General features: G+C 50.2%; 12 protein-coding genes across 12 annotated transcripts; 9 read left to right on the top strand and 3 right to left on the bottom strand.

Annotated features, from left to right (window-relative positions):
* Nucleotides 1–162: 162 nt before the first annotated feature.
* N7458_011135 (Rab family GTPase) lies at nt 163–1120 on the top strand (the record flags this gene model as incomplete). Its single annotated transcript, XM_056914517.1, has 5 exons — nt 163–183; nt 242–254; nt 387–776; nt 841–921; nt 999–1120. The coding sequence occupies 5 exons, from the start codon at nt 163–165 to the stop codon at nt 1118–1120; spliced, it is 627 nt and encodes a 208-aa protein (XP_056763366.1).
* Nucleotides 1121–1932: 812 nt separating this feature from the next.
* N7458_011134 (ribosome biogenesis protein BRX1) lies at nt 1933–3077 on the bottom strand (the record flags this gene model as incomplete). Its single annotated transcript, XM_056914516.1, has 2 exons — nt 1933–2779; nt 2842–3077. 2 exons carry the CDS (start codon nt 3075–3077, stop codon nt 1933–1935), a joined length of 1083 nt encoding a protein of 360 aa, XP_056763365.1.
* Nucleotides 3078–3355: 278 nt separating this feature from the next.
* On the bottom strand, nt 3356–4596 carry N7458_011133 (ketohexokinase; the record flags this gene model as incomplete). Its single annotated transcript, XM_056914515.1, has 6 exons — nt 3356–3527; nt 3588–3698; nt 3756–3817; nt 3873–4031; nt 4082–4478; nt 4553–4596. 6 exons carry the CDS (start codon nt 4594–4596, stop codon nt 3356–3358), a joined length of 945 nt encoding a protein of 314 aa, XP_056763364.1.
* A 1051-nt stretch (nt 4597–5647) lies between these two features.
* On the top strand, nt 5648–6587 carry N7458_011132 (uncharacterized protein; the record flags this gene model as incomplete). Its single annotated transcript, XM_056914514.1, has 2 exons — nt 5648–5734; nt 5796–6587. The coding sequence occupies 2 exons, from the start codon at nt 5648–5650 to the stop codon at nt 6585–6587; spliced, it is 879 nt and encodes a 292-aa protein (XP_056763363.1).
* Nucleotides 6588–7328: 741 nt separating this feature from the next.
* N7458_011131 (uncharacterized protein) lies at nt 7329–7870 on the top strand (the record flags this gene model as incomplete). The annotated part of the gene is made up of 3 exons (XM_056914513.1): nt 7329–7439; nt 7504–7626; nt 7676–7870. 3 exons carry the CDS (start codon nt 7329–7331, stop codon nt 7868–7870), a joined length of 429 nt encoding a protein of 142 aa, XP_056763362.1.
* Nucleotides 7871–8782: 912 nt separating this feature from the next.
* Nucleotides 8783–9337, top strand: N7458_011130 (uncharacterized protein; the record flags this gene model as incomplete). Its single annotated transcript, XM_056914512.1, has 3 exons — nt 8783–8884; nt 8987–9039; nt 9091–9337. 3 exons carry the CDS (start codon nt 8783–8785, stop codon nt 9335–9337), a joined length of 402 nt encoding a protein of 133 aa, XP_056763361.1.
* Nucleotides 9338–10662: 1325 nt separating this feature from the next.
* Nucleotides 10663–10863, top strand: N7458_011129 (uncharacterized protein; the record flags this gene model as incomplete). The annotated part of the gene is made up of 1 exon (XM_056914511.1): nt 10663–10863. The coding sequence occupies one exon, from the start codon at nt 10663–10665 to the stop codon at nt 10861–10863; it is 201 nt and encodes a 66-aa protein (XP_056763360.1).
* Nucleotides 10864–11377: 514 nt separating this feature from the next.
* On the top strand, nt 11378–11899 carry N7458_011128 (uncharacterized protein; the record flags this gene model as incomplete). Its single annotated transcript, XM_056914510.1, is given in 3 exon segments — nt 11378–11485; nt 11555–11607; nt 11626–11899. The coding sequence occupies 3 exon segments, from the start codon at nt 11378–11380 to the stop codon at nt 11897–11899; spliced, it is 435 nt and encodes a 144-aa protein (XP_056763359.1).
* Nucleotides 11900–13166: 1267 nt separating this feature from the next.
* Nucleotides 13167–15525, bottom strand: abp2 (putative ARS binding protein Abp2; the record flags this gene model as incomplete). The annotated part of the gene is made up of 2 exons (XM_056914509.1): nt 13167–14819; nt 14872–15525. The coding sequence occupies 2 exons, from the start codon at nt 15523–15525 to the stop codon at nt 13167–13169; spliced, it is 2307 nt and encodes a 768-aa protein (XP_056763358.1).
* Nucleotides 15526–16099: 574 nt separating this feature from the next.
* On the top strand, nt 16100–18205 carry N7458_011126 (uncharacterized protein; the record flags this gene model as incomplete). The annotated part of the gene is made up of 1 exon (XM_056914508.1): nt 16100–18205. One exon carries the CDS (start codon nt 16100–16102, stop codon nt 18203–18205), a length of 2106 nt encoding a protein of 701 aa, XP_056763357.1.
* Nucleotides 18206–18899: 694 nt separating this feature from the next.
* N7458_011125 (uncharacterized protein) lies at nt 18900–19115 on the top strand (the record flags this gene model as incomplete). The annotated part of the gene is made up of 1 exon (XM_056914507.1): nt 18900–19115. The coding sequence occupies one exon, from the start codon at nt 18900–18902 to the stop codon at nt 19113–19115; it is 216 nt and encodes a 71-aa protein (XP_056763356.1).
* A 340-nt stretch (nt 19116–19455) lies between these two features.
* N7458_011124 (uncharacterized protein) lies at nt 19456–20415 on the top strand (the record flags this gene model as incomplete). The annotated part of the gene is made up of 1 exon (XM_056914506.1): nt 19456–20415. The coding sequence occupies one exon, from the start codon at nt 19456–19458 to the stop codon at nt 20413–20415; it is 960 nt and encodes a 319-aa protein (XP_056763355.1).
* Nucleotides 20416–21492: the final 1077 nt, after the last annotated feature.

The following is a 21492-nucleotide window of genomic DNA, read 5'->3' as shown; positions in this document are numbered from 1 at the left end:
CGCTGAGCAAACACCCGCACGTGACTCGGACGTTAAGGAGGCACTCCACCCTGAGCATCATCTCTCTCTCCTATCGCCTACAGTACTTCGCCTCCACCCCCATTTCTTTTTTCCCTTTCCTCCCCTCATTCCACCCCCCGACTCATTCCCCCTACCTTCAACATGGCCAACGATGAATATGATGTAAGCCTTATCTCCACACAGCTGTTGTTTTGACTCTCTTCGCTGACGGCCGCTCTAGTTCCTCTTCAAAGGTAACGTTGCCTCGCGCGGGTATCGCCTCGACTCGTCTTACCTCTTCCCTCCGCTCACCCACCTGTGCCTCTGCCACAACCCTCCACAGCACAATGTAGGCGCACAGAGCAACAATACTAACATATGAGCAGTGGTGCTGATCGGAGACTCGGGTGTTGGTAAATCCAACCTGCTGAGCCGTTTCACCCGCAACGAGTTCAACCTGGACTCCAAGTCCACCATCGGTGTCGAGTTCGCAACTCGTTCAATCCAAGTCGACTCTAAGACCATCAAGGCACAGATCTGGGATACTGCTGGCCAGGAGCGCTACCGTGCCATTACCTCGGCTTACTACCGTGGCGCCGTCGGCGCTCTCCTCGTCTACGATATCAGCAAGCACCAGACTTACGAGAATGTCAACCGGTGGTTGAAGGAGCTGCGGGATCACGCCGATTCCAACATCGTCATCATGTTGGTCGGTAACAAGAGTGATTTGCGGCACCTGCGTGCGGTCCCCACCGAGGAGGCCAAGCAATTTGCCAGTATGTGTTTAATTTCGCTAGGGGAGACATGGGGAAGGACTCTGGGGCTGACTTGATGCAACAGGCGAGAACAACCTCTCTTTCATCGAAACCTCCGCCCTTGACGCCAGCAACGTCGAACTTGCCTTCCAGAACATCCTCACAGGTAGGGTCAACCCCAGTTCTAGATCCACGCACGGGACCCCCGTCCAGGCAACAACTAACTCGAACCCCCTTCCCCAGAAATCTACCGCATCGTTTCCAGCAAGGCTCTGGACTCCGGCGAGTCGAGCACGAACCCACCTGTGGGCCGCACTATCGACTTCACCCCGCAGCCCAACGAGCAGAAGCAGGGCTGCTGCTAAAGGGCCGACGAAACGGACTTGCAACGACTCTTCCTTTTTACAATGTGACTTTGAAATGGCCATGATCTGTGATGGAGTCTGTAATTTGAGGCGAAGACGATACACCGGCAGGATCTGGACCCGGTAGGAAACCCGAGAAGAATGGAGGAGCTCCCACATCCCAGACATAGCTCCAAATACCCGGATCATTGCCGTTTCCCCTTTTCCTACTTCATCTCTTTTTTCTAATGTGTGCTTGTGCTCTGGGTGGTTCCACCTAAATTGATTCCTTTCCACCAGACTTTGTTTCTGCTCTTTTCCTCCCGTTGGTCTGTTAAGGTCGCCGGTGCAATGAAATGGGTTGGGCGTCACTGTGGCTACGTGGTATTGTGTATGAAAGCCTTTCCTGGACAATCAACATATTCCAATAAACAATGGCCCTTGTGTGCGAAATAATTTTAGTCTGTAAAGTGTATTTGAGCTCCAGGGGGGGGAGCTGCTGGTGCCATTGACGGCCCAGATGGCTGCCACGACGCCTCGGGCCCACCTGCAGCTCCACCGCGGGTTGTGACTTGCGAGAATCGGGGATAAAGTTTGGTCGTGGGAACAGAACTTGACCAAGCAACAAGAGCTAGTTAACTATAGCGACATAATAATTTTAGAGAATGGAAAGACTACATCCAAGGAGTGAAAACAAGTGCAAAATACTTTTCTGAAATAAACCCTTACGAGATATTGCCCTGACGCCTAAGCAGACCATGAATGATATCGTCGCCCAAATATACAAAATACTCGAACCATCAGAATGGCCCACATGAAAACAGCCATTCCCTCTATGCGAACAACTTCCTCGTCTCCAGCGCATCGGGTTTCCGCGAAGAGTTGTCCGAAAGACCCAGATCCGTACGCTTGGTGATACGGTCGGTCTGCACCTCCCGACGCTGGGCGTACCGGCCAGCCTTGCCCATCCGTGCCTCGCGACGGACTTGGTTGGGGCTGACATACTCCTTGTTCTCATAGATAACAGGGCCACCGAAACTGCCCTCCAAGATGACGATGGGGGTCAGCACGAAGCGAGGACCGATTTCAACCAGAGAAACCTCGGCCTGTGTGTCCTTGGCCTTGGGAACAGTCTTAGCAGTCTCCTCGTCCTTCTTCTTGGCACCGCCCTCAGACTCGCGGATCTCGTAGACGCGGATCCAGATCTTGCCGTCCACGCCGAAAACACCGATAATACGGTCCACAAAAGGCTTCATGCCCTTGACACCACGCTTGGGAACACAGAAAATACCGCGCAGCATCTCACGGACCAGGCCGCGGTACTCAGCACCAGGGACGCTCATGTCGGGACCCTGCTCGTCGAATGACCGATCGAAAACCACGATGCCACGTCCACCCTTCAGACAGTTGCCAGCGAAACCGGCACCGAGTTCGCCCATAGTGTGCAGGTTGTTCAGGTGGAATTTGATTGTAGGACCATTGGGCGGGCGCGAAAGCCAAAGGTAGAGATCTTGGCCGTTCTTGCGGGCCTCGAGGAAGAAAATCATGTTGCACGAGTGGAGATCGGCGAGAGAGTTCAGCAGGAGGTTGTAGCCGGCGGTCTTCTTCTTGGTATCGAGTTTGGTCTCTTTGTGAGTGTGGGGGAGGAGAGCGCAAAGGTCTGACATCAAGTGTCGGTGGCTAGATGCGTGGTCAGCAAGTGCCGTAGATTGGGTCTCGGCGCATTGATCGTAGGTACTGACCGGTGTGTGACACCGCGCGATGTCAAGATCAGAACCCGAGTCTTGGGCATGAAACCAGCCGCAAGTTGCTTCCTGGCTTCAGCGATCCGGTCCTCCACTTCCTCGTCCTCTTCGCTGTCGGTGGTGTCGTCTGCATCCTCGAGGAGCTCGTCCATGGGCACATCGGAGTCCTCATCCATATCCTCGGTCAATTGCCGGGCCTTCTTCTTGGAAACTGTCTTGTAAACTGCAGCCATGGTGATATGTGAATGCCGAGCAGCAGGTGTGTTCGATGCAGAAGCTTCCGAGAAAAGTTGGTGGCAGAATATTTTTTTGTTTCTCACCGCCAGGCCCGCAACAATCTATGGTCACGTGGTATTATCACGCCTTTCTCATCCACATCAAATCCACCACCACGTCGTTCCCGTTCCAAGGGAGAAAAAGAAACATTCATATGGAAGACGAATTCCCAATTGTTTGACTAATGTTGATCTCATTTAGTGACAACACTTGACAGGACCACATGATCAAATATTCAAACAAAGGATGCTAATGCACGATCCAGACTTGCGAACCCTTCCTGGGACACCTTTAAGCCCGCAATCCGGTTTGCAAATGCAAGCTTTTTGGATAGATCCCAGTCCTTTTCTTTGCAATTCAAAGCATACAGCATTCCAGCGATGAATGTATCACCAGCTCCGATCGGACTGATACGTGTTAGCATACCTTCGCTCCCTTTTGACATCCCTTTTGACATCTCAACTCACTCGACAACTTTGAAATTCTCCGTTGTATAAGCCGCCACATGTTCGAAGTCCCCAGTACGCGGTTGTAGAGCACTGGCTCCATCCTGGCCCCAAGTACAACATAGCAATGATCTAGATCTCTACTCAACACTTCACCCACGCTTCCCGCCTCAGACAAGGGCTACTCACGCGTTGTGTATCCGTTTCGACTGCTCCCGTAGACACTCTTCTGCTGTGTGATATCCGAGATCCTATTCGGGTGTCAGAGCCTTTTCAACAGCCAGCCCATGTAAACGATTTGCCTACCTGGGCCCAGGTCTTCGAATAGAACACCACGTCGGCCTCCTCGGCAAGCTCCTGAAGACCTGGCCGGCCCGGCTTTTCGATTTCGACGCTCACTTGAATTGCAGGAAATTGCTTTCGCAAATAAAGGATAAACTGGAGAGTCATCTCTGGCGTTCGACCCTGCGCGAGTATGAGTAGTGCGTATATAGAGTATTCCGTTCCAGTCATACCTCAAAATGAAACCAAGTTGCTTCTGAACCGAGCTTCTCGGCCGCTCCGGTAAATTCCTCGAGTGTGATCTCAAGGAGATTGTTGTAGTTGACAATAGTGCGGCTCCCAGTAGATTGACTCTTGATAATGTAGCATGAGGCTGGTTCTTCCAGCCCCTCTCGGTAAATGCAGTGATCCAAGTTGACGCGCGATCCGAATGACGATCTGATCTTTTGCGTGGCCATTGAGGACTTGGCTGGTAATATTGTAATCAGAGTCAATGGAAGCCCTCGCTCCGTTGATTCATGGAATGTCAGTTGTTGCAGCACTTCGAGCGTGTTCGGGCAGTTACCACCCCTCCGACGAGTCACATTGGTTGCCCGCAGCTTTTCATCCTCTCCAGGATAATATGGCGTTCTATATGGGCAGCACGATTAGTATCGATGATATTCAACTCTCAATAATTGTGTGACACCAGGAACTCGGCGTACGTTAGAATAGTGTCTAGGTAGCATGCTCCTACCGCGACCAACATGCTTATTACCGCAGAATTTCAGGTCGGGGAATATCGCGACTCTTGAATTATCAAAATGAGTATAGCAAGGTAACAGCACTGTAGTCTCGGCCCTGACCTGCTCCATGGCCCACTACTTCCTGCCGAGGGGCAGCCCATCGAGATTAGTCAGAATCTAATCTGGTTGGACAGCCTGTCCAACCAGGTCACTTCAAGGTCATTTAGGCCCACGCTTTGTGAATGCCTCGCCTCATTTAATTTTCATGGCAGATCTCTTTCATGCTTCTCGCGTTGGCTCTACCCATTTATGCTAGGAATGTTCAATGCCGATATGGTTCATCTCTGCTCATTCTAGGGCAGTCAACAAAAGTCTAGGAAGTACTTACAGCTCGGGCAGGTCGAACAATAATGGATCCCTACACTCCCCGTGCCTTTCCTTTACTTGACTTCCATGATGCTTTGCTCCAGGCTGTGGAATCTGATTCAACTGGACTTTGAAATGAGTTTCTTCTGTTTGAGGACCTTTTGTTCCATGAGTAGCCCTGATTGTTCATGCAGATGCTAGGGCAAGGACAGGCACGTGAGGAAATGCAGATTTAGGACAAGAGATCGTTGAACACGGATGGATGGTCAAAGACCCTGTACACGGCAATGATGGAAGACCTCATCACAGCTGCTGGAGATTTATAATTCGCCTTTCTCCATTATAATCGCACATGATGCCAGAGCTCCACGCAGCATCAATATCGCGCCTCCCATTGAGGCTAGGCTGGCTTATTACATGACCCACCAACTACACTTCTTTCTTAAAGGCACACTCAAGCATTCTCCTTGCTATCATGAGAAGTCAATTAATGGAGTGAGGTTTGATCCCTACAATCAGAGAAAATATAGCCCTCGGCTTTGTCTGGCACTCATGCTTTGACGTAGATATATACCGGTCTGGTGTTCACTACGACGCACTAAGTTCTGAACAGATATCAACCTCCAGCCTCTCCCACCAACCCGGGCATCTACCTGGACAGGATCTTCTCGTGTTACTGGCCAAAGTCTGACCCTGGGACCGTTCATCATGGGTCAACGAAGCAAAGTGTTGGACACAGAAGGCCCGACACCAAAGTTTCTCTATGCCATAATCAGACAACTGAACTTGAAGGAGGTGAGGCCATCGTCTTCATGTCATTCAACTGTTGGCCAAAGATGATGCTAATCCATTCCAGATTGATTGGAATAAAGTTGCATCTGACCTTGAAATTTCCAACGGCCATGCCGCACGCATGCGCTACTCGCGATTCAAATCCCAGATAGACCCGCCATCGGCAAGAACGATCAAGAAAAAGGACGCCAAGAAGGGAGGCAAGGGCGACTTGAAGGGAGATCTCCAGGCATCACAGGCCATGCAACACCAGTCGTTCTCGGAATCAGGGATTGTGCCAAAACTTGAACCAACTGGGTCAACATTCCAGCCGAACTCCAACCCATTCGTCAAATACGAGCCCGGCACCCCAAATGTGTATGGCATCCAAGGCCCATCTAACTCCCAAGACAGCTTCTACTCTCCATTCTCACAAGCCATGTCACCCGCACCAAACATGCCGTCCCCACAAATGATGCCGGCCAGGTACCTGGAGAATTTCGATCCGATCTCGCATGGACCTCAGCACCAATATCTTGCGAGCGGTATGTCAATGACCCTACCCTTGGGCACGTATGCCCCGGTGCCAATGTCGACTCCATCGGGATTTACAACGTACCCGTCATTTCCCCTGGCCCATGATATCAACATGCCAGACTTTCCCTCCCCAACACCTGGTTTCAACAGTGGTCCGGTGATCACCTGGGAGCCAGTACTACAGCAAAAAAACGAATCTCCGACCTCCCCAGTGGGAACCAAGGAGGATGTGCCCCCTCCAGCGAGGATCAAGCAGGAACCAGAGTCTGGCGAGAAGACAATCGAGACTGTGGAGATCAAGATGGAGCAAGGTTCGACGGACAAAATCTGCATTAGCTAGCATGTGTTTCAAGCTACTTGGGGTTTGGACTTATTTCAGAGTGTGAGATAGTTGGATGTTCTTTGTGTCTGATCCTTGAACAAAAAAAGACTGCAATCTCTCACCAGAAAAACCCTTTCAAGATGAAGGCAAGAAGTAAATACCTAGCTACTAAGATCTGGTCAACGCTCTGGGCATTAGGGACAAAACCATTGAATTCATCGACCTAACAGAACCCGAATGATGTATTGTAAAACAGGGCCCTGGGGATAAAACCTGCTAAAGAGGTATCAGGACCTGCTTGGATTGGTTGACGAGCCAGTGTTTCCAGGATTCAGGTATCGAAGACATATTCAACGTATCAACCAAGCATCCAAGAGTATGCCACTTGTGGATGTAAGGTATTTCACGTTCGTTCTCCTGGTCCGTGGTTTCTATTTTATCGTGATAGTCTCTCAAGGTCCCGATAGCATTGTGGAAGATAGTGGAGCACTTGACAGCGACCAAATCCTTGGATCTTGGAGGAGCATCACATGTACTGGTTATTTGATTTGGAAGGCATGCCGGAAGTTTCCAAAAAGTTGACCCTTGCCCTGAGGTTGAGCAGGGTGCCATCGATTTCCCCGGCCATTTCTTCTCTCACTTCCTCTCTCCCAGCAAACTTGCCTCCTTTTCCTTCCCACGTCACCCAACTTGACCATTTACTCATATTCTTGTCCGCATAACTCACTTCATACACGGTGAACCTGACGAGATTTCAAAATGCCTCCAAAGTCCCCTGTAAAGTCTGCCAAGGGATCTGACTCTGGCATGGACCAGGAGAATGCATTCCTGGCCATGTGCCTTCGGAATATTGACCCCGACTCCAAGAAGGTACGTGAGACTGAACGGTGCGGACTTGAATCTCGATGACAACAGCGTTCTCATGACATTCCAGGTCGACATGGGTGCGGTTGCCGATGCCCTCGGCTACGGCAATGTGAAGTCTGCTGGCAACCGGTTCAGCGCTCTGAAGAAGAAATACGACATTCGTATTGAAACCACCTATGCCCGCTCTGATGTGAGTACCGAATTTTGATATTGATGGTATACGACTGAAAAGCATCCAGGGTCCCGGAAGCCCCATCAGCCCCAAGCCTTCGCCAAACAAGGTGCAGAAGCCCGGTGCCAAGCGCGGCCGTAAGCCCAAGGCACAGACTGCTGCCAAGGAGGCTCAGGCCAAGGATGAGCCTGAGGCCAAGGAGGAGCATGACGAGGACGACCACAAGGCAGAGGTGGACAAGACCAGCGAGAATGAAGCTTAGGCACCTCCATGGTCAAAGTACGTCGGGACTTCTACAACACGCTCATCTTGACTCTGATAAACTAACCATTTGACCAGTGCAGGACACCTGGCTACTTTGCGTTTTGATACTTGGTTTCCTTTTGGTAAGGGACAGGGGTGGAATTTAGCGCCGGTGTAGTAGGTTCGCACCGAGCGATTATGATGATGAACGTTTCGATAGCCATGGTTTGTAATTTGCATCCCAGGCGAACATACATTCAGGGAGCCGGAATTTAACCAAGTCTATCTATCCTCTTTATTTAACCTCGTTGTAGACATCACCTTCTTGAGGCCCCACTTGGGAGCGCCTCGATGCATTTGGGGGGCATGGATAACCACTGGTGCCGCGGTGATGCAGCTCTGAGATATGACCATCATCCTTGAACCGATTCCCAATGGCTTAACAAAAGGCCAAGGCCTTGATAGACACGGTCCTTAATGTACAATATTGAAATGCATCAGATATTATTTAGCTACGGGCACCGCATATCATAGTTCAACGTAGGGGGTGAGCTATACGTTGGACATGGTCGAAGATCATATACCTAAATTTTTAATTCCATGCTTCTCAGCCTGCCATCAACCGGCCAGATTGTGAAATGAACAGACGTTGTGACTTCAGTGATAAGTATTTGCGCATTTCTACAAGTAGAATGGGAATTTGAACTTGAGGCCTGGGTTATTCCTGATCCACAATCTTACTGGACTGGAGCAAACACCAAGAACAGCCTTCCTTCATGGTCTCACCCACTGGTTTCATTTATCTGTCTCCCACCCTCTCTTATTTTTCCTTCTTCACCACCCTCCCCTTTCAGCAACCAACAACCTTTGTACTTTTTCGAAACGGACTACCCAATTTAACACCCACCTGTTTCAAATAAGCACAAGCAAGATGTCTTCCCCCACCAAGGAGAAGGAGAAGGACCCTGACAAGGATACCACTTGGTTTCTCATCAACTGTATTATGCACAGTGAAGTTGGAAAAATCGAGAAGGTATGATGCAGCTCCCATCAAACAGGCCCTACTCCCTACTATGCCTCTCACTAGACCCCTACATGCCCCTCGATAATGCTGCTGACATACAGTTTACGTTAGATTGACTGGGAGGCGGTTGCCCAGAAGATGAATGTCCCCTCCAAGGGCGCAGCGTCAGTACCTTGAAGTGCATCGGAGTGTCCAAATAAACTGACTTGACCAAGTCAAATGCGTTATCACCGGCTGCTGGCATCTTACGGGCTGAACAGGGCATACACCTCCCAGGCAGAGCAAGTCTCTGGTTCCAACCATGCTGAGAATGGAACCAACGAACCCTCGACCATTCCGAAGCGAAAGCGGAAGTCGAACAAGCGCAAGCGTCCAGACACCATGACCCAGGATTTGGCCGATGATATTGAGAACAAGATTAAGCTGGCTCCCGAGGGTGAAGCCCAGTTTGAAACCGCCTAAATGGCGTCCCAATGTCCTGGAAGTGGGAAAAGAGTGGGAAGGTGTTCACGAACTGATCCTTGTTGTTGGAATTGTACCTTTGATGACAAAGTTTCCAGGCATTTTGTGAATCTGTTGCAAGCTCCTGAACGGCAATGATTCTTCGTTGTCGCTCTGGTATGTTCATAAAAGCCATGCTCTGTATCTAGCAAGGAAGAATTTTCTTGCTATCAAAGTGTTAAATGCATGAAATTTCCTCTGAGTTCCCTACAAATTTGTAACATACCAATCCCCTTAATGATTTCTTTAGTTTAGGTTAATATTAACTGCCTTAAAATGGGGATGCCCGCTCAACATTCTCATCTCTATATGAAAACAGAGACTTACAATGTTTCTAAACTAATATTTTCTCTAAAGAATACGTGCTGGTACTGCCTTTTTGATTGGTGTCAAGGTATCAGGGAAAGAGGTGCAACCTGAGGACGTGATCCCTCTAAGTTATCGCCCACAGATGGTATACTGTGGGTTGCTATCCAGCTTAGTTCAGTAATGAAGGCCATGAAATGTCTATTAAATTGACATCTTGGCGTAATAACCTTGATGGAAGGTTAACGTACATTATACTTCCTTGGTGATCGTGGCGCTTATCCGTCAGTTTTAGAGCCTTTATTTACGCCATTTAAAACCCGATACACCGCCCATATTTTCGAAACATGGCATGTATCATATACTGTGAACATCATCGACAGATTTACTTAACATGGATGGGGCCAAGATTTGGATTGCCGCTATCATTTACAATACCGAACTCAGCAAGAAATGGTCTGGATATCAGCATGGCTCCCTCGATTTCACTTTCACTAAAATATCGATAGCGTGCTCACTTACACGCATGAATTAAGTGTACATGCACGTTAACAGGACTCGAAAGTTAGACTCGGACCTTGAGTTTTACATTTTGGGTAGTAATACTTCCTGGTCCACAATAAATACCCACTGCCACCTTCTTAATCGGCACACCGCATATCATATAGCACAGCTCCATATCAAGTGATTTCACCCTGATACACTGGTATCACTGCTTGTGGGTATTTCTGTCTGTTTGGGTCTCATATTGTCTTAATTCTCTCCCACTTGGTCCTGTCCAGCGAACAACCGACATCTTCGTCTTGGTTCCTAACCCCCCACCCTGGTTTACACTACGTTATCTGTAAACAGGAAAAGATAGGCATCACCAAGAAAACGGCGTAAGGGATCTTCATTTATACTCGAGTGCTCAAATCAGCTGACTCGCCCCAGCCTAAAACGCGACTAGCGACTTCTGAGCTCAGCATCTTATCTCACCCATGAAGTACCATCAAAGCGCGGAAGACACTTCACCTGAGGCTTCACCTGCCGTTGGGCCAAGCAACGCTGCTCCAAACAGCAAGTTCTCTGAGTGTACACGTGAGGTCTCCGAGAAGTATGGCCAGGCCGACGACACCGAGGCATGCAGAATTCATCAAGACCAAAATATTGGAGGGGAAGATGAACAGTTCCGCTCTTGAGGAGAATATCCTGCTAATGTGATGTCTGTTTCGCAGAAGACTCACCTGGCCAAATACACGGGCGTTTTGATCTCTCACACACCAACTCTCTCCCGTTCGTTTACGTTGCATCCAACCTCCGTAGATAGTATGGGCAGTGCTATGGTAGGCCAGGATATCTGTAGATTTGGTACATGTTGCCTGTGCTATGTCGCTATGATGAGGTACATTGGGGTCCCGTGTGTGGATCAACCCTAAGTGTTCTCCTACCAACAGCAATCTACCGATCGAGTCGGACGGAGAACGACCTCGAAGAATATACACAGAATAGATGATGATGGTCATCGCATGTGATTAGACCCTTATCCACCGATCACATCGCTTATCAGTCTCTTTTTATATCGTCCTCACCCTCTTCCTTTTTTAACTTCTCTCAAATCCTCGCAAACAAACTTCACATCCATCTTGACACCTACCTCGACACCCACATTGGATCAACACTTCACTTGCTACACCAGAATCAACCCAAGCCAAAATGTCGACAACCACCAAGGAGCAAGACGTCACCAAGGATCCCAGCAAGGACCCCATGTGGTTCATGATCAATGCAATCATGCACACGGAGGCCGGCAAGCTCGACAAGGTACGCCAACTCCCCCTCCAACCCACCGGACATGTCATCGGAAAGCCACTAACATTTACTCCAATCTAGATCGACTGGGACGCCTTCAGCAAGAAAATGGACATAAAGACAAAGGGAGCCGCGTAAGTTACTTGATCCAGTTTGCAGTTTTCCAAGCTCACTTGGCCCAGCATGAAGCGATATGAGCGCCTTCTGGCCTCATACGGGCTGACAACCTCCTACGTCCCCAAGCCGGGTGCCCAAGCTCCAGGACCTGCCCAGGGCGAGAATGCTGCTGCGGGCCCAAGTACCCCAGCACGAAAGCGCAAGGCCCCGAAACGGAAGCGTGCTGACGTCGACAAGGACAACGGAGCCGATGAAGGCAAGGATGACAAGGAGGTCCCCGCGTCCCTCGAGGACGAAGTCGGCATCTAAACGACAGAACCGACTCGCTGAACTTGGGAACGTCTCTAAAGAGGGATGAAGCGTTTGAACTTTTGGCTTAGTTGTTGCAGATCTCTCTACATGGGCAGTTTCCTTTTGCCATTTTAGCATCTCCCTGCCCCCATAGTTACGAGGGAATGCTGAGTCATATGCAAATGCACCCCGTTCTTGAGATCTTCGTTTTTGTTATTTCTAGTCTTTTCATTCTGCACATCAAGGGCAATGCTAGGTCATAATTTTCCATCTCATTTCTATCCAAACGTTTGGTTCTCTTTCCTGTATAAACAATCACCCTGATGCTCTTTGCAGACAAGATTAAAGCACATACTTCAAATTCAACGGAAGTTTCCAGAAAGTAGTGCGCTCTGTGAATGTAAACCCTTAGGGCACAAATACATCTTGAAATACAGTATTAATAGGTTTATCACCACCATGGATGGCACACATACTTCCGACTTTCAACACTGACTGCCACCGTCTGCATCAAAGCAAATTTGTATATACCGCAGATCAAAAGCAGATGAGCCACCCTTATATACCAGTGTTCTTGTCCCTCAATTAGCTCCCATTTCTATTTCGACATATTGCTTTCCTCATCCTCAATCCTCTCCATCGACCTTCCCACGAATGTTCTTGGTCTTGAGCACCTGGCTACCGATAACTCGATCACTGTCACAACGTCTTCAATGATTGAAAGAAGGACCTGGGCAAACATCCAGCTTGATGCATGTTCAAATATGATCATGCACACTGAATGCCCAAATACGACGGTCAGCAGGGTAGCACTCGCCTCGCCTTTGCGCCATCCAAACTGCAAAATCCGATCTGACGGGTCGCTAACATTGGCTCATTCTATCTAAAAAGATTGGGAGACCTTCACCCAGAAGATGAGGCTCACCAAAGAGTACAGCCTGAGCTATCCCCCTAAGCTGGATTGAAGGATATAAAATGCATGACGCGAGCTGGTGTGAAGCGGTATGAGCACCTGGAGACATGCAACAGAGATATGCAATAGGGACATTTGCTATGGCAATTCTACGTGAGGTAGGGCGAGCCATTCTACAAGAAACACCCATTTGTAGAACAGACGATCAATGAACAGAAGTATAAAATGTCAGGATTCATGAAGAAAATCCATAAAGAAGCTGATGGTAAGATGTAGCTGGGTATCGTATCGAGAAAGAAGCAGAACGCTCGAAAACAAAGGAATCTGGAAACATGGCGTGAATGCTGTAATCGTCATCATCATGAATGCAACTTAGATATCCGCCATCACTGATTCGACGATTCTGCGCTTATATGCGGATAGTGACCGCTCCTTCTTCTGCATCTGTGTTCGGAGCCTCATATAGCGTTGTTTCCAGGTAGCCTCTGAGACGGGGTGATCGAGATCATCATCTTCAAGCCCATAATTGGACAAATCATTATTTTGATCGAGTTCACTGGAGGCGTGGGGAGGAATGGCCACTTGGTTAAAGGTGCGAGTGGGCGCAGTACCTGTATCGCTGTTTGCAAGCACCGCTTGCATGGAAAAACGAGAAGAAGGATTATATTCGAAGGTGACAGTATATTGTGTTGACCCTACTGGTTCCGTGGAACCCTGTCGACGGGATTCCGTGGGGTTAATGGGAGCGTGCTCGGTCGTTACGGATATTGAATGCTGGCTAGTTCCAGGGAAACCGAAATGGCGTCCGACACCAAGCTGGAAGGCCAAAAAGTTGGGAGGGGGAGGAAATGGCAATCGTGCGTACATATTAGTCAAATTGATGACCAGCGCCGATGCCAGAACCCGGGCTTCTTGCTGGTTGATAGGAGCTGGTCGTCCTAAGATACGTGCGTGCACGAGTTCATTGGATAAAGTGTGTATAATGTCCTCTAAGGAGATTCTCGTGTCGGCTGACGCGATTGCTTGCTCCGCGAAAGGGCCGACGTGCTGGACGTTTTCAAGGCCATTTGCAGGTTGAGACTCATGGAGGCCTTGAGCCTGGGGGACAAGCGCGCCGTTGACGCCATTGACTAGAAGTGTTGGAGGAGTTGCGAGCCGCACTGGAGCACCTTGATGTTGGGGGACTTGTAATTGAAGTTTACCTGGTCGCGCGTGGGCGATGGGTATTGACGATTGGCCGAGGGACGAGTTTGACACAGCATTCGAAGGGTCCTCTTGAACAGCAGGTGGGGAAGATCGAACGACATGGGATTGGGGAACCTGAGAGGAATCTCGACTCGAGTTGACTTGGAAGGTGGAGAATGAACCCGACGTCGAAGCCTTATTGGGTGGTCTTCCGCGACCCTTTCCAGTTACCGACCCATTGCTGCTCGGCCAAGCAGAAGACACTGCTGGCCCATGTCGCCGTCTAGCGCGTGTCTTCTCCCCTGATGATGGAGTGACCGCAGAGCGAGGCTCGGCCGACATGAGTGCGTCTGAGGGTTGTGTTCCTCTGGGCAGGATTGCGGACTGTGGGTAGCCCGCTGGTGATGTCTCGCGCTCTGTGAGCCTCCAGTGTAGCTCGTGGCCCGGTTGCTCCGAAGCACCTGGTGGTGGGAACGATGATGCCGCTGTCAACCACGGATCCTCCTCAGTGGGAAAGGCGCTGAAGGGAATGGCACTTTGAGGAAAAGGAATCGAATGGCTTGGAAACCCTCGGGGTTGCAAACCGGCTACCGAAGTATCCAGCTGCGGCCTCTTGGCTGCTTTCTCCTCCTCATGCTCTCGTTCATCTGCTCGCTTTCGGCCACGTTTAGGCTTCCATTGTGGAACCAAGGCCCGAAGAGCAAGATCTTCTTCTAGCGGCACGCCGTCGCGGGACTCACTAACAAACGGTCCGGAGGGAGGAAGCTGGGTGTAGTATGCATGGGGGTGGCCCAAACAGAACTCGAAAAAGGCATCGACATGCATAGCACGCATCCATCGCTAATATACTATTAGAGATACAAGATACTTTGATAAGATAGTGGGCGCCTACCTTTAGTCGAACAGCATACTGTTGGACTTTTTGCGTACTCTGTTTCTTTTCCATTGAAGGCGGTTCGACTCCCAGTTCGATTGCCAATTGGATCCAGGTCTTGAGCTCTTTGTTATCGAGCTTTCGAATAAGCTCAAATAAGGTAAAAACACTAAAGCTTTTGCCATCACTGCGCGGAGGGCTGCGAAATGTCTTGCGAAGCTCCGAGGTATCGACAGAAGAAGGTACATTAGGATTGCAGTATAGGATAAACAAAGCGTAAGCATCGTCAATGGTGTCATCAGTGATATCCCGCGATGGCAGAGTTCGAGACTCGGCCTGGTCTGCATCTTTCATGGGCGAGTGACGCAAAGTCTCAAAGACAGGTGGGGACATGGACGGACCAGACCGCACAGTTGATGATGGTGGCAGGGCTGAGCGCATTCCTCGAGGAGAAGACTGTATGCTCCGAGGAGTCCCCTTTCGATGCAGCGGAGGTGACCTGTGAGTCTCCAGTTGACTTCGAGCGCTCCCCAGTGAGGATGCGCTTTGCAGCGTGGTCTCTAATGTTGTAGGATATCTCGCATACTGCTGGATTACCATTTGAGACGCCCCGATACCGCCCTGATTTGAGCGTTCGTTTGAGTCCATCATGACCGGGAAGGAGGTCTCCATTGAATTCCCCCCAAGGAGTCGGACAACTCCCCGACCAGGCCGCGGGGGCGAAAGCTGACCAGCTTTGTTGACTCTAAGCTGACTATATGGATCCTCTCAATCGTTGTGAACCATGGTAATTCGCGGCAGGTCAATCTCAAACTGAAGCATGCTCTCCCAGACTGAATGATGAACTTCCGGAAGTTCACGAAGGAACCACCCACGAGGATCCCCCCAGGGTGGCTGGCAGAGCCATCTTAGCTCAAGCTGAGTTCTAATTTTAACTGTCTCTAGCGTGCCTCAATTGGGTTAGTGTTAATGCCTGAGGGCGGGGGTTGATGCCTGGGCGGGTCACGGGCTGCACTATTCCCTTTACGGTCTAGCCCAACGGGGCTGCTTTGCTTATCGATAAGGTCGATCGCTGCTGCCGTCTCATCATCGACCAGCCCTCGTTGGACTCGTCGCAACTTCTTCCCTTTATTGTCCTCGGTACACCGCCCTCACCCCGAATCTCATTTGTCAGGCCTCAGATTTGGAAGCGAAAGATGTGAACAGGTTGTCCACCGAATCCATCCCTATTGTGACTTGAGCAGCCATGGCACCCGGTCGCTCAGGTGGACGGCCGAGCTCTTCTCGACCTGTCCGATCCACGCGCACCAGGGTCAAGACATACCATGAAGACAGCACCTCTGCTGAGGACTCAAATCAGGAAGGAGACGGATATGATATACCTTCGAGACGTTCTTCCGTCTCTCTCCGTCCACGCACTTCATCCGGGATACGTCGATCTTATCGCGAGGAGTCGTCAGATACAGTCTCCGAGGGTTCGCTCGTCGATAGCGACACGAGTTCGCCGGACTTGAACCCTGCGATCCCCCCATCCGAAAACACTCTTGCTTCTTCTCACCCCGACCCAGGCCCCGGCCCCTCATCTTCCCACGATACTCGCCACAGCGGCCCGCACGATCGCAATCGACCGTCCCGACGTTCGCAACCCCAACGCACCAAGACAGCGCACAAGAAAACCCCGAGACGAGCCATAGGCCAACCTTTGAAGAAGCGTGTTCGGATCGATGCAAGTGAAGAGATATTCCTGACCTCGGGGGTCATTCCGCCGTGGGCAACACTTCCGTATCACATACTTTTCGACATCTTCCTGCGAGCGTCCTATCCACTTGTCGACGAGCAGCTGATGCAGCGGACCAAGTCATCCAAGTGGCTTCTTGACATGGCTCTTTTGTGCCGACAATTCCTAGAGCCCGCGCTGGCAGCCCTTTATTACTCTCCGCCGCTAGTTCCAGCCCCTAGGAGCTTCGAACTTCTAAATCTACTATCAAAGCCGCAGGAGTCGCTATCGATCAACTATGCTGCCAAGGTCAAAGAGCTTCACGTGGATGCAGAATCGGTGCTACTCTACAAGAATGGACCACAGCTTGGCTGGTTTGACCTTTGCGAGCTCATTGCGAGAGTACCGCGAGTGCACACCATGCGTCTGTTTCACAAAGATGACTTCATCATCGGCATCCCTGTTCACCTTATCAAGCCCTCGAAGTGGGTCTATCCTGAACGTCTACTTTCAGCCATTGATGAAGCGGGCATTGTTCTTCGCCGATGGGACTGGAATGGTCGTTTCATGGAAGACGCTGATGACATCCTTGCTTTTATGCTCGAGAAGCATCAACGAGCAGCGTTCCAGCGGTTGAGACATCTCCGTTTGGTCCATGTGGATGACCGTACCCGTGAACACCCTCCTTCACTGGAGACTTGCCTTGTCGCAGTGATAGAGCAACTCCCTCGGCTGGAGCATTTGGAGTTCATCGAATGCTCCCTTGTGGGCAAGCACAGTTTACCGCATATGCCATCAACGCTTCGCTCTCTTACTCTGACCAACTGCAACCGCATTTTCTCTCCCGGTATAGGGGCGTATCTGAAGTCTCGTGGACAACAGCTTCGGCAGTTGAGCCTCAGTCATAATCGTCATCTCAATATGTCGTTCATCACCCATCTTGGCGAGCATTGCCCCAACCTGGAGCGATTCAAGATGGACGTTTCTCTGCATGACTGGTCCAGCTTCCATGACAATGAACTCCATTTTAAGGAACTCCTGTCTGACTCGGAAGTTCCAATGTGGCCGGAAACACTTCAGGATATTGAGCTTATCCAACTCACAAAGCTCAGCGAGACCGCAATGGAGTCGCTCTTCATGTCCTTGGTTGAAGCTGCGCCTAGGCTGCGGGACTTGCGATGTCTGACCATCTCAGCAATTCTCAAGATTGGCTGGCGCGATCGCGCTACGTTCCGTGAAAGATGGATCCATCGGCTGGAGACAACATTCTTGCGTCGTAGCGCACCGCCTGACCCAAATCTTCGTTCTCTGCGAAAGCGCCCTCTCCACTCTAACCAATCTGTGATTGGTGGAGAATCAGCACGTCCTAGCTCTGCTGGTAGTGAGCCTTCCACTCCGTCCAAGCGCCAAAGTGTACGGCTCGCACAACTCAAAGATTCATTATCGCGATCTCCGTCCCCTTCGCCATATGAAGACATCCGCCAGGGGATGTGCGACGTGGTGAACATTCGTATTGACAATCAACGCCCGACAGAAACCCAGTTCAATGAAGGTGACTTCCTTGATGATGAGCTGAGTGGTGATGAGGACTGGGCTGGCGATGACTGGGAGCCCCCAGATCGTCACGCCTGGTGATGCTCAATGTGCTCGACGTTCTTCAGTATTCCTTCCTGACTTTCTTGCTTCTCTTACAACTTTTCTCTCTTGTCTATTCTTACTGACGGTCTTGCTTATTTCATTTTTCTCGGCGCCAGGGGTTTAAGTGATAAGGTTATAGGAAAAGGACGACTCGTTATGCTGGCGGTGTGAACATGGACGGTTTATCAGTGTTTTCGGGTTGGAATTCGGATTTGGCAAGTTATGTCATATTTTACCTAGGCAAGTATCTCTCTAGAATATTAGCAATGTATCAAAGCTTCTCTCATAACAACCCCTTACTTCAATGATTGCGATTGCTGGGTTCTTCTTCTGGTCGGTCTTGATGGATCACGCTGATGGAGCGTGATCGCCAAGCCAAGGCCGGGCCCCCCACAGGATCGCCCCCCAATCCCGCCCATAGCCTCTCCTTCCCCGTCGGGTTGTTTTTGTCTTCTGTAACTTGCATCCCATCCTCTGACTCTGTGCAGAATGGCGCAAGATGCCCCTGCCGACACTGCAGGCCCATCGTCCCCTCCGCCTCGACTGCCTGAGGGCTGGTAAGAGAGCCCGAATAACCGTTATCTTTGCGCGCCTTGTGCACGATGTTAACAGAATACGCGTCCAGGCTCCCACAGTGGGAAGGCGTTCAGCGCCAGTGGTACTATGTCCAGCGAGCGACGGGAAAGTCACAATGGGATATACCTACCGAACCGGTGGCTTTATCGCCTTCTACAACCCCGACGTCCATCGGAACAGGGCCCTCGCAAGCGCCCCCTTCACGACCGTCAACCAACAGCCCCAGCGTGACAACGACTGGAAACTCACTCGTGGAGCGAATGGAGTCGGCGGCGGACAGAACGAGAATTTCCGTAGGGGATCGCGCGCATCATGTCTCCACAAGCATTGAAGGAGTGGCACTGATGGTGGAATAGAGCTCCCTAAGCTCCCCGCTCAGTGGACAATTGAGCACTCCCATACACGGGGCCGCGGACACACTCGGGTGGCACTCGGCCCATGGTATCCAGCATAGATCTCATCCCTATGCACCACAATTTGCATCAGGGACCGGGGGTAAAGCAGCAGTGTGTTGGACCTTGGAAGGCTGACGCGGGCGCATATCGCTAATAGCTTCCTAGGATCAATTTCACCACGCTGTTCCCGGGATCCCGAATCAGAGAGCAGATTATTCCGACCAAGGTCAATATCTGGTGCAAAATCATCCACAACCCTGGGGCGACCATGGCCAGATGTCAAAGCCACACCCAATCGGGTCGGCTGCCGATCCTAGTGCGGAGCAGTATCGCAGCTTTCGTATGGATGTACAACAGCAGCCTCAAATTTCGGCATATGCACCCTCGATAGCCTATACTGGGAATGCGAATTCTACTTCTCATCAGTCTGGGTTCCCTCCATCCCAGCCACCCCAGCCGCAGTGGCAACTCGGAGGACCTCACGCCAAACCAAGTCATGTCTCTCTGGCTTCGTCCACTCATTATACCCTGCCGGGTTTGTCTCAACCCCTCTATAGCTCCAATACTACTGCTCAGACTGGTGGACAGCATCCAGGAGAGCTTCCATTGAGTACCACACAATCATCCTTTCCTTCTCATCCGGGAAATGTCTACAGCGGCAATCAGATGGAAATGCAACACTCCCATGGCCTAGTCCCTGCGCAGTCCCATGCCAATACGAATCAAGCCACTAATATACCAGGTCATTCTTTGTCCCAATCTCACTCCCAGCAAAGCATGGGGTTCCAACACGACCAACACGGCGGTCTTGGGGCTGGATCTCAAGTACAGCCTCCCTTACATGAATACGGTACTCGGCGGTCAAGTACTCAAAGCTCTTATCAGAATAACACTATTTTACAAACGCAGCCTGGACCTGGCTTCAACTCGATGGTCTTTCCCACCGCACCAAGCGCCCATGGTAGCGCCCAATATTTTCAGAACCCTATTGTCCAGGCGGGTGTGCATCATTACCTTCCCCACCAACCGCAGAGTAGCATGCATAACGGTACGACCAACCACCGTGGATCGAATTATCATCCACAAACCAGTCAACTACCTCCTCATCAAGATCAATGGACCACCTCAGCAAGCGCCTCCCGCATAGCAGCCTCTGATATCCAGTTTGTGAGCGGTCCTTGGGCGTCTTCAACGCCACCAACCTCTGGCCCACCCCAGCAGCCTCATTATGATTGAGCTATGCAGGATGATGAGTTGAAGGAAATTGCTCCACAGAAAGATCGATGGGTCCACAGTTTGTTGGACTTTTGACGTATTGTTACCCTCTTATAGATTTCCTTGTTTTCGTGTCCAGCAGGCATTTATGATTCTGTGTATGTCGGAGAAATCCATGCTTTCTTTCCTTTTTTTCTCTCGAATTCGCGAGTATCAGTTGAACCCAAAGTGCCCAAGCAATGGGCTTTTTGTACTGCCGCTACGGGCAGGGCACAATTCAAGCAATTAACCAATTGGACGAGAGATCCAATGTCTGTTTCGCCCCCACGAATTGTTCCACGCGACGTATCTAGATCTAACGTCAACATAACTCCAGTCAACAAGATAGACCAACAATCGTCGCTGATTTCTTTCATTATGGTCAAAAATACATATTAACAGCATAAAATGACCGATTTACTCCTCGTAGCTTGTGTTGCAACCTTCTTTGCTGTGTTTGGTGAATTCAGCAATCCGTCCTGCAGCAACCCGTCCTGTCATTCCAAAACGCAATGGGAGCGAACGAGCATTGCCAAAAGCTTCCGAGCAAAGGCAAACTGATGGATCACAGCGCTATACCATATTCTACCACACAGTAGATTTTGGATTATGGGATTAGAACTTCAAACTTCATGACTTTTATCCTGAACTGTTTAATAGTTCCGTGAATAGAATTGGAAACCCCATCTCAGAAAGTATTTCAAGGAGAATGAGAGATATTCCGATGAAAAATCCATCCATAGTATGTATGATCAAAAACAATGGATTGGGATGTAAAATTGGGGCGAGAATACCGAATATAGAGTCACCATCACTGACCTTTCTCTCGGGTTTAGAAAGAGACCGAAGAGACTGTATGCCAGATATGAACGTAAATTCCCCTTCGTAAATATCGAAAATCATTGCTTGATTTGAGTGTAGGGAAATTGTCAAGTCATCGCTGGTTGCAATATTCCAGAGGCCCCTTGAGTTGATGGACAACACGTGAGAATCATGTGTATACCACAAACAAGGATATTCACCGGGTCCCTAGTTACCACCAAACAAAGCAAAGTTGGC

The sequence above is a fragment of the Penicillium daleae genome (assembly GCF_028827525.1).
Source record: "Penicillium daleae strain IBT 16125 chromosome Unknown utg000008l_segment0_segment0, whole genome shotgun sequence".
Classification (NCBI taxonomy): domain Eukaryota; kingdom Fungi; phylum Ascomycota; class Eurotiomycetes; order Eurotiales; family Aspergillaceae; genus Penicillium; species Penicillium daleae.
Note: the sequence above shows the minus strand (reverse complement) of the source record. Positions and strands in the feature narration are given on the sequence as shown.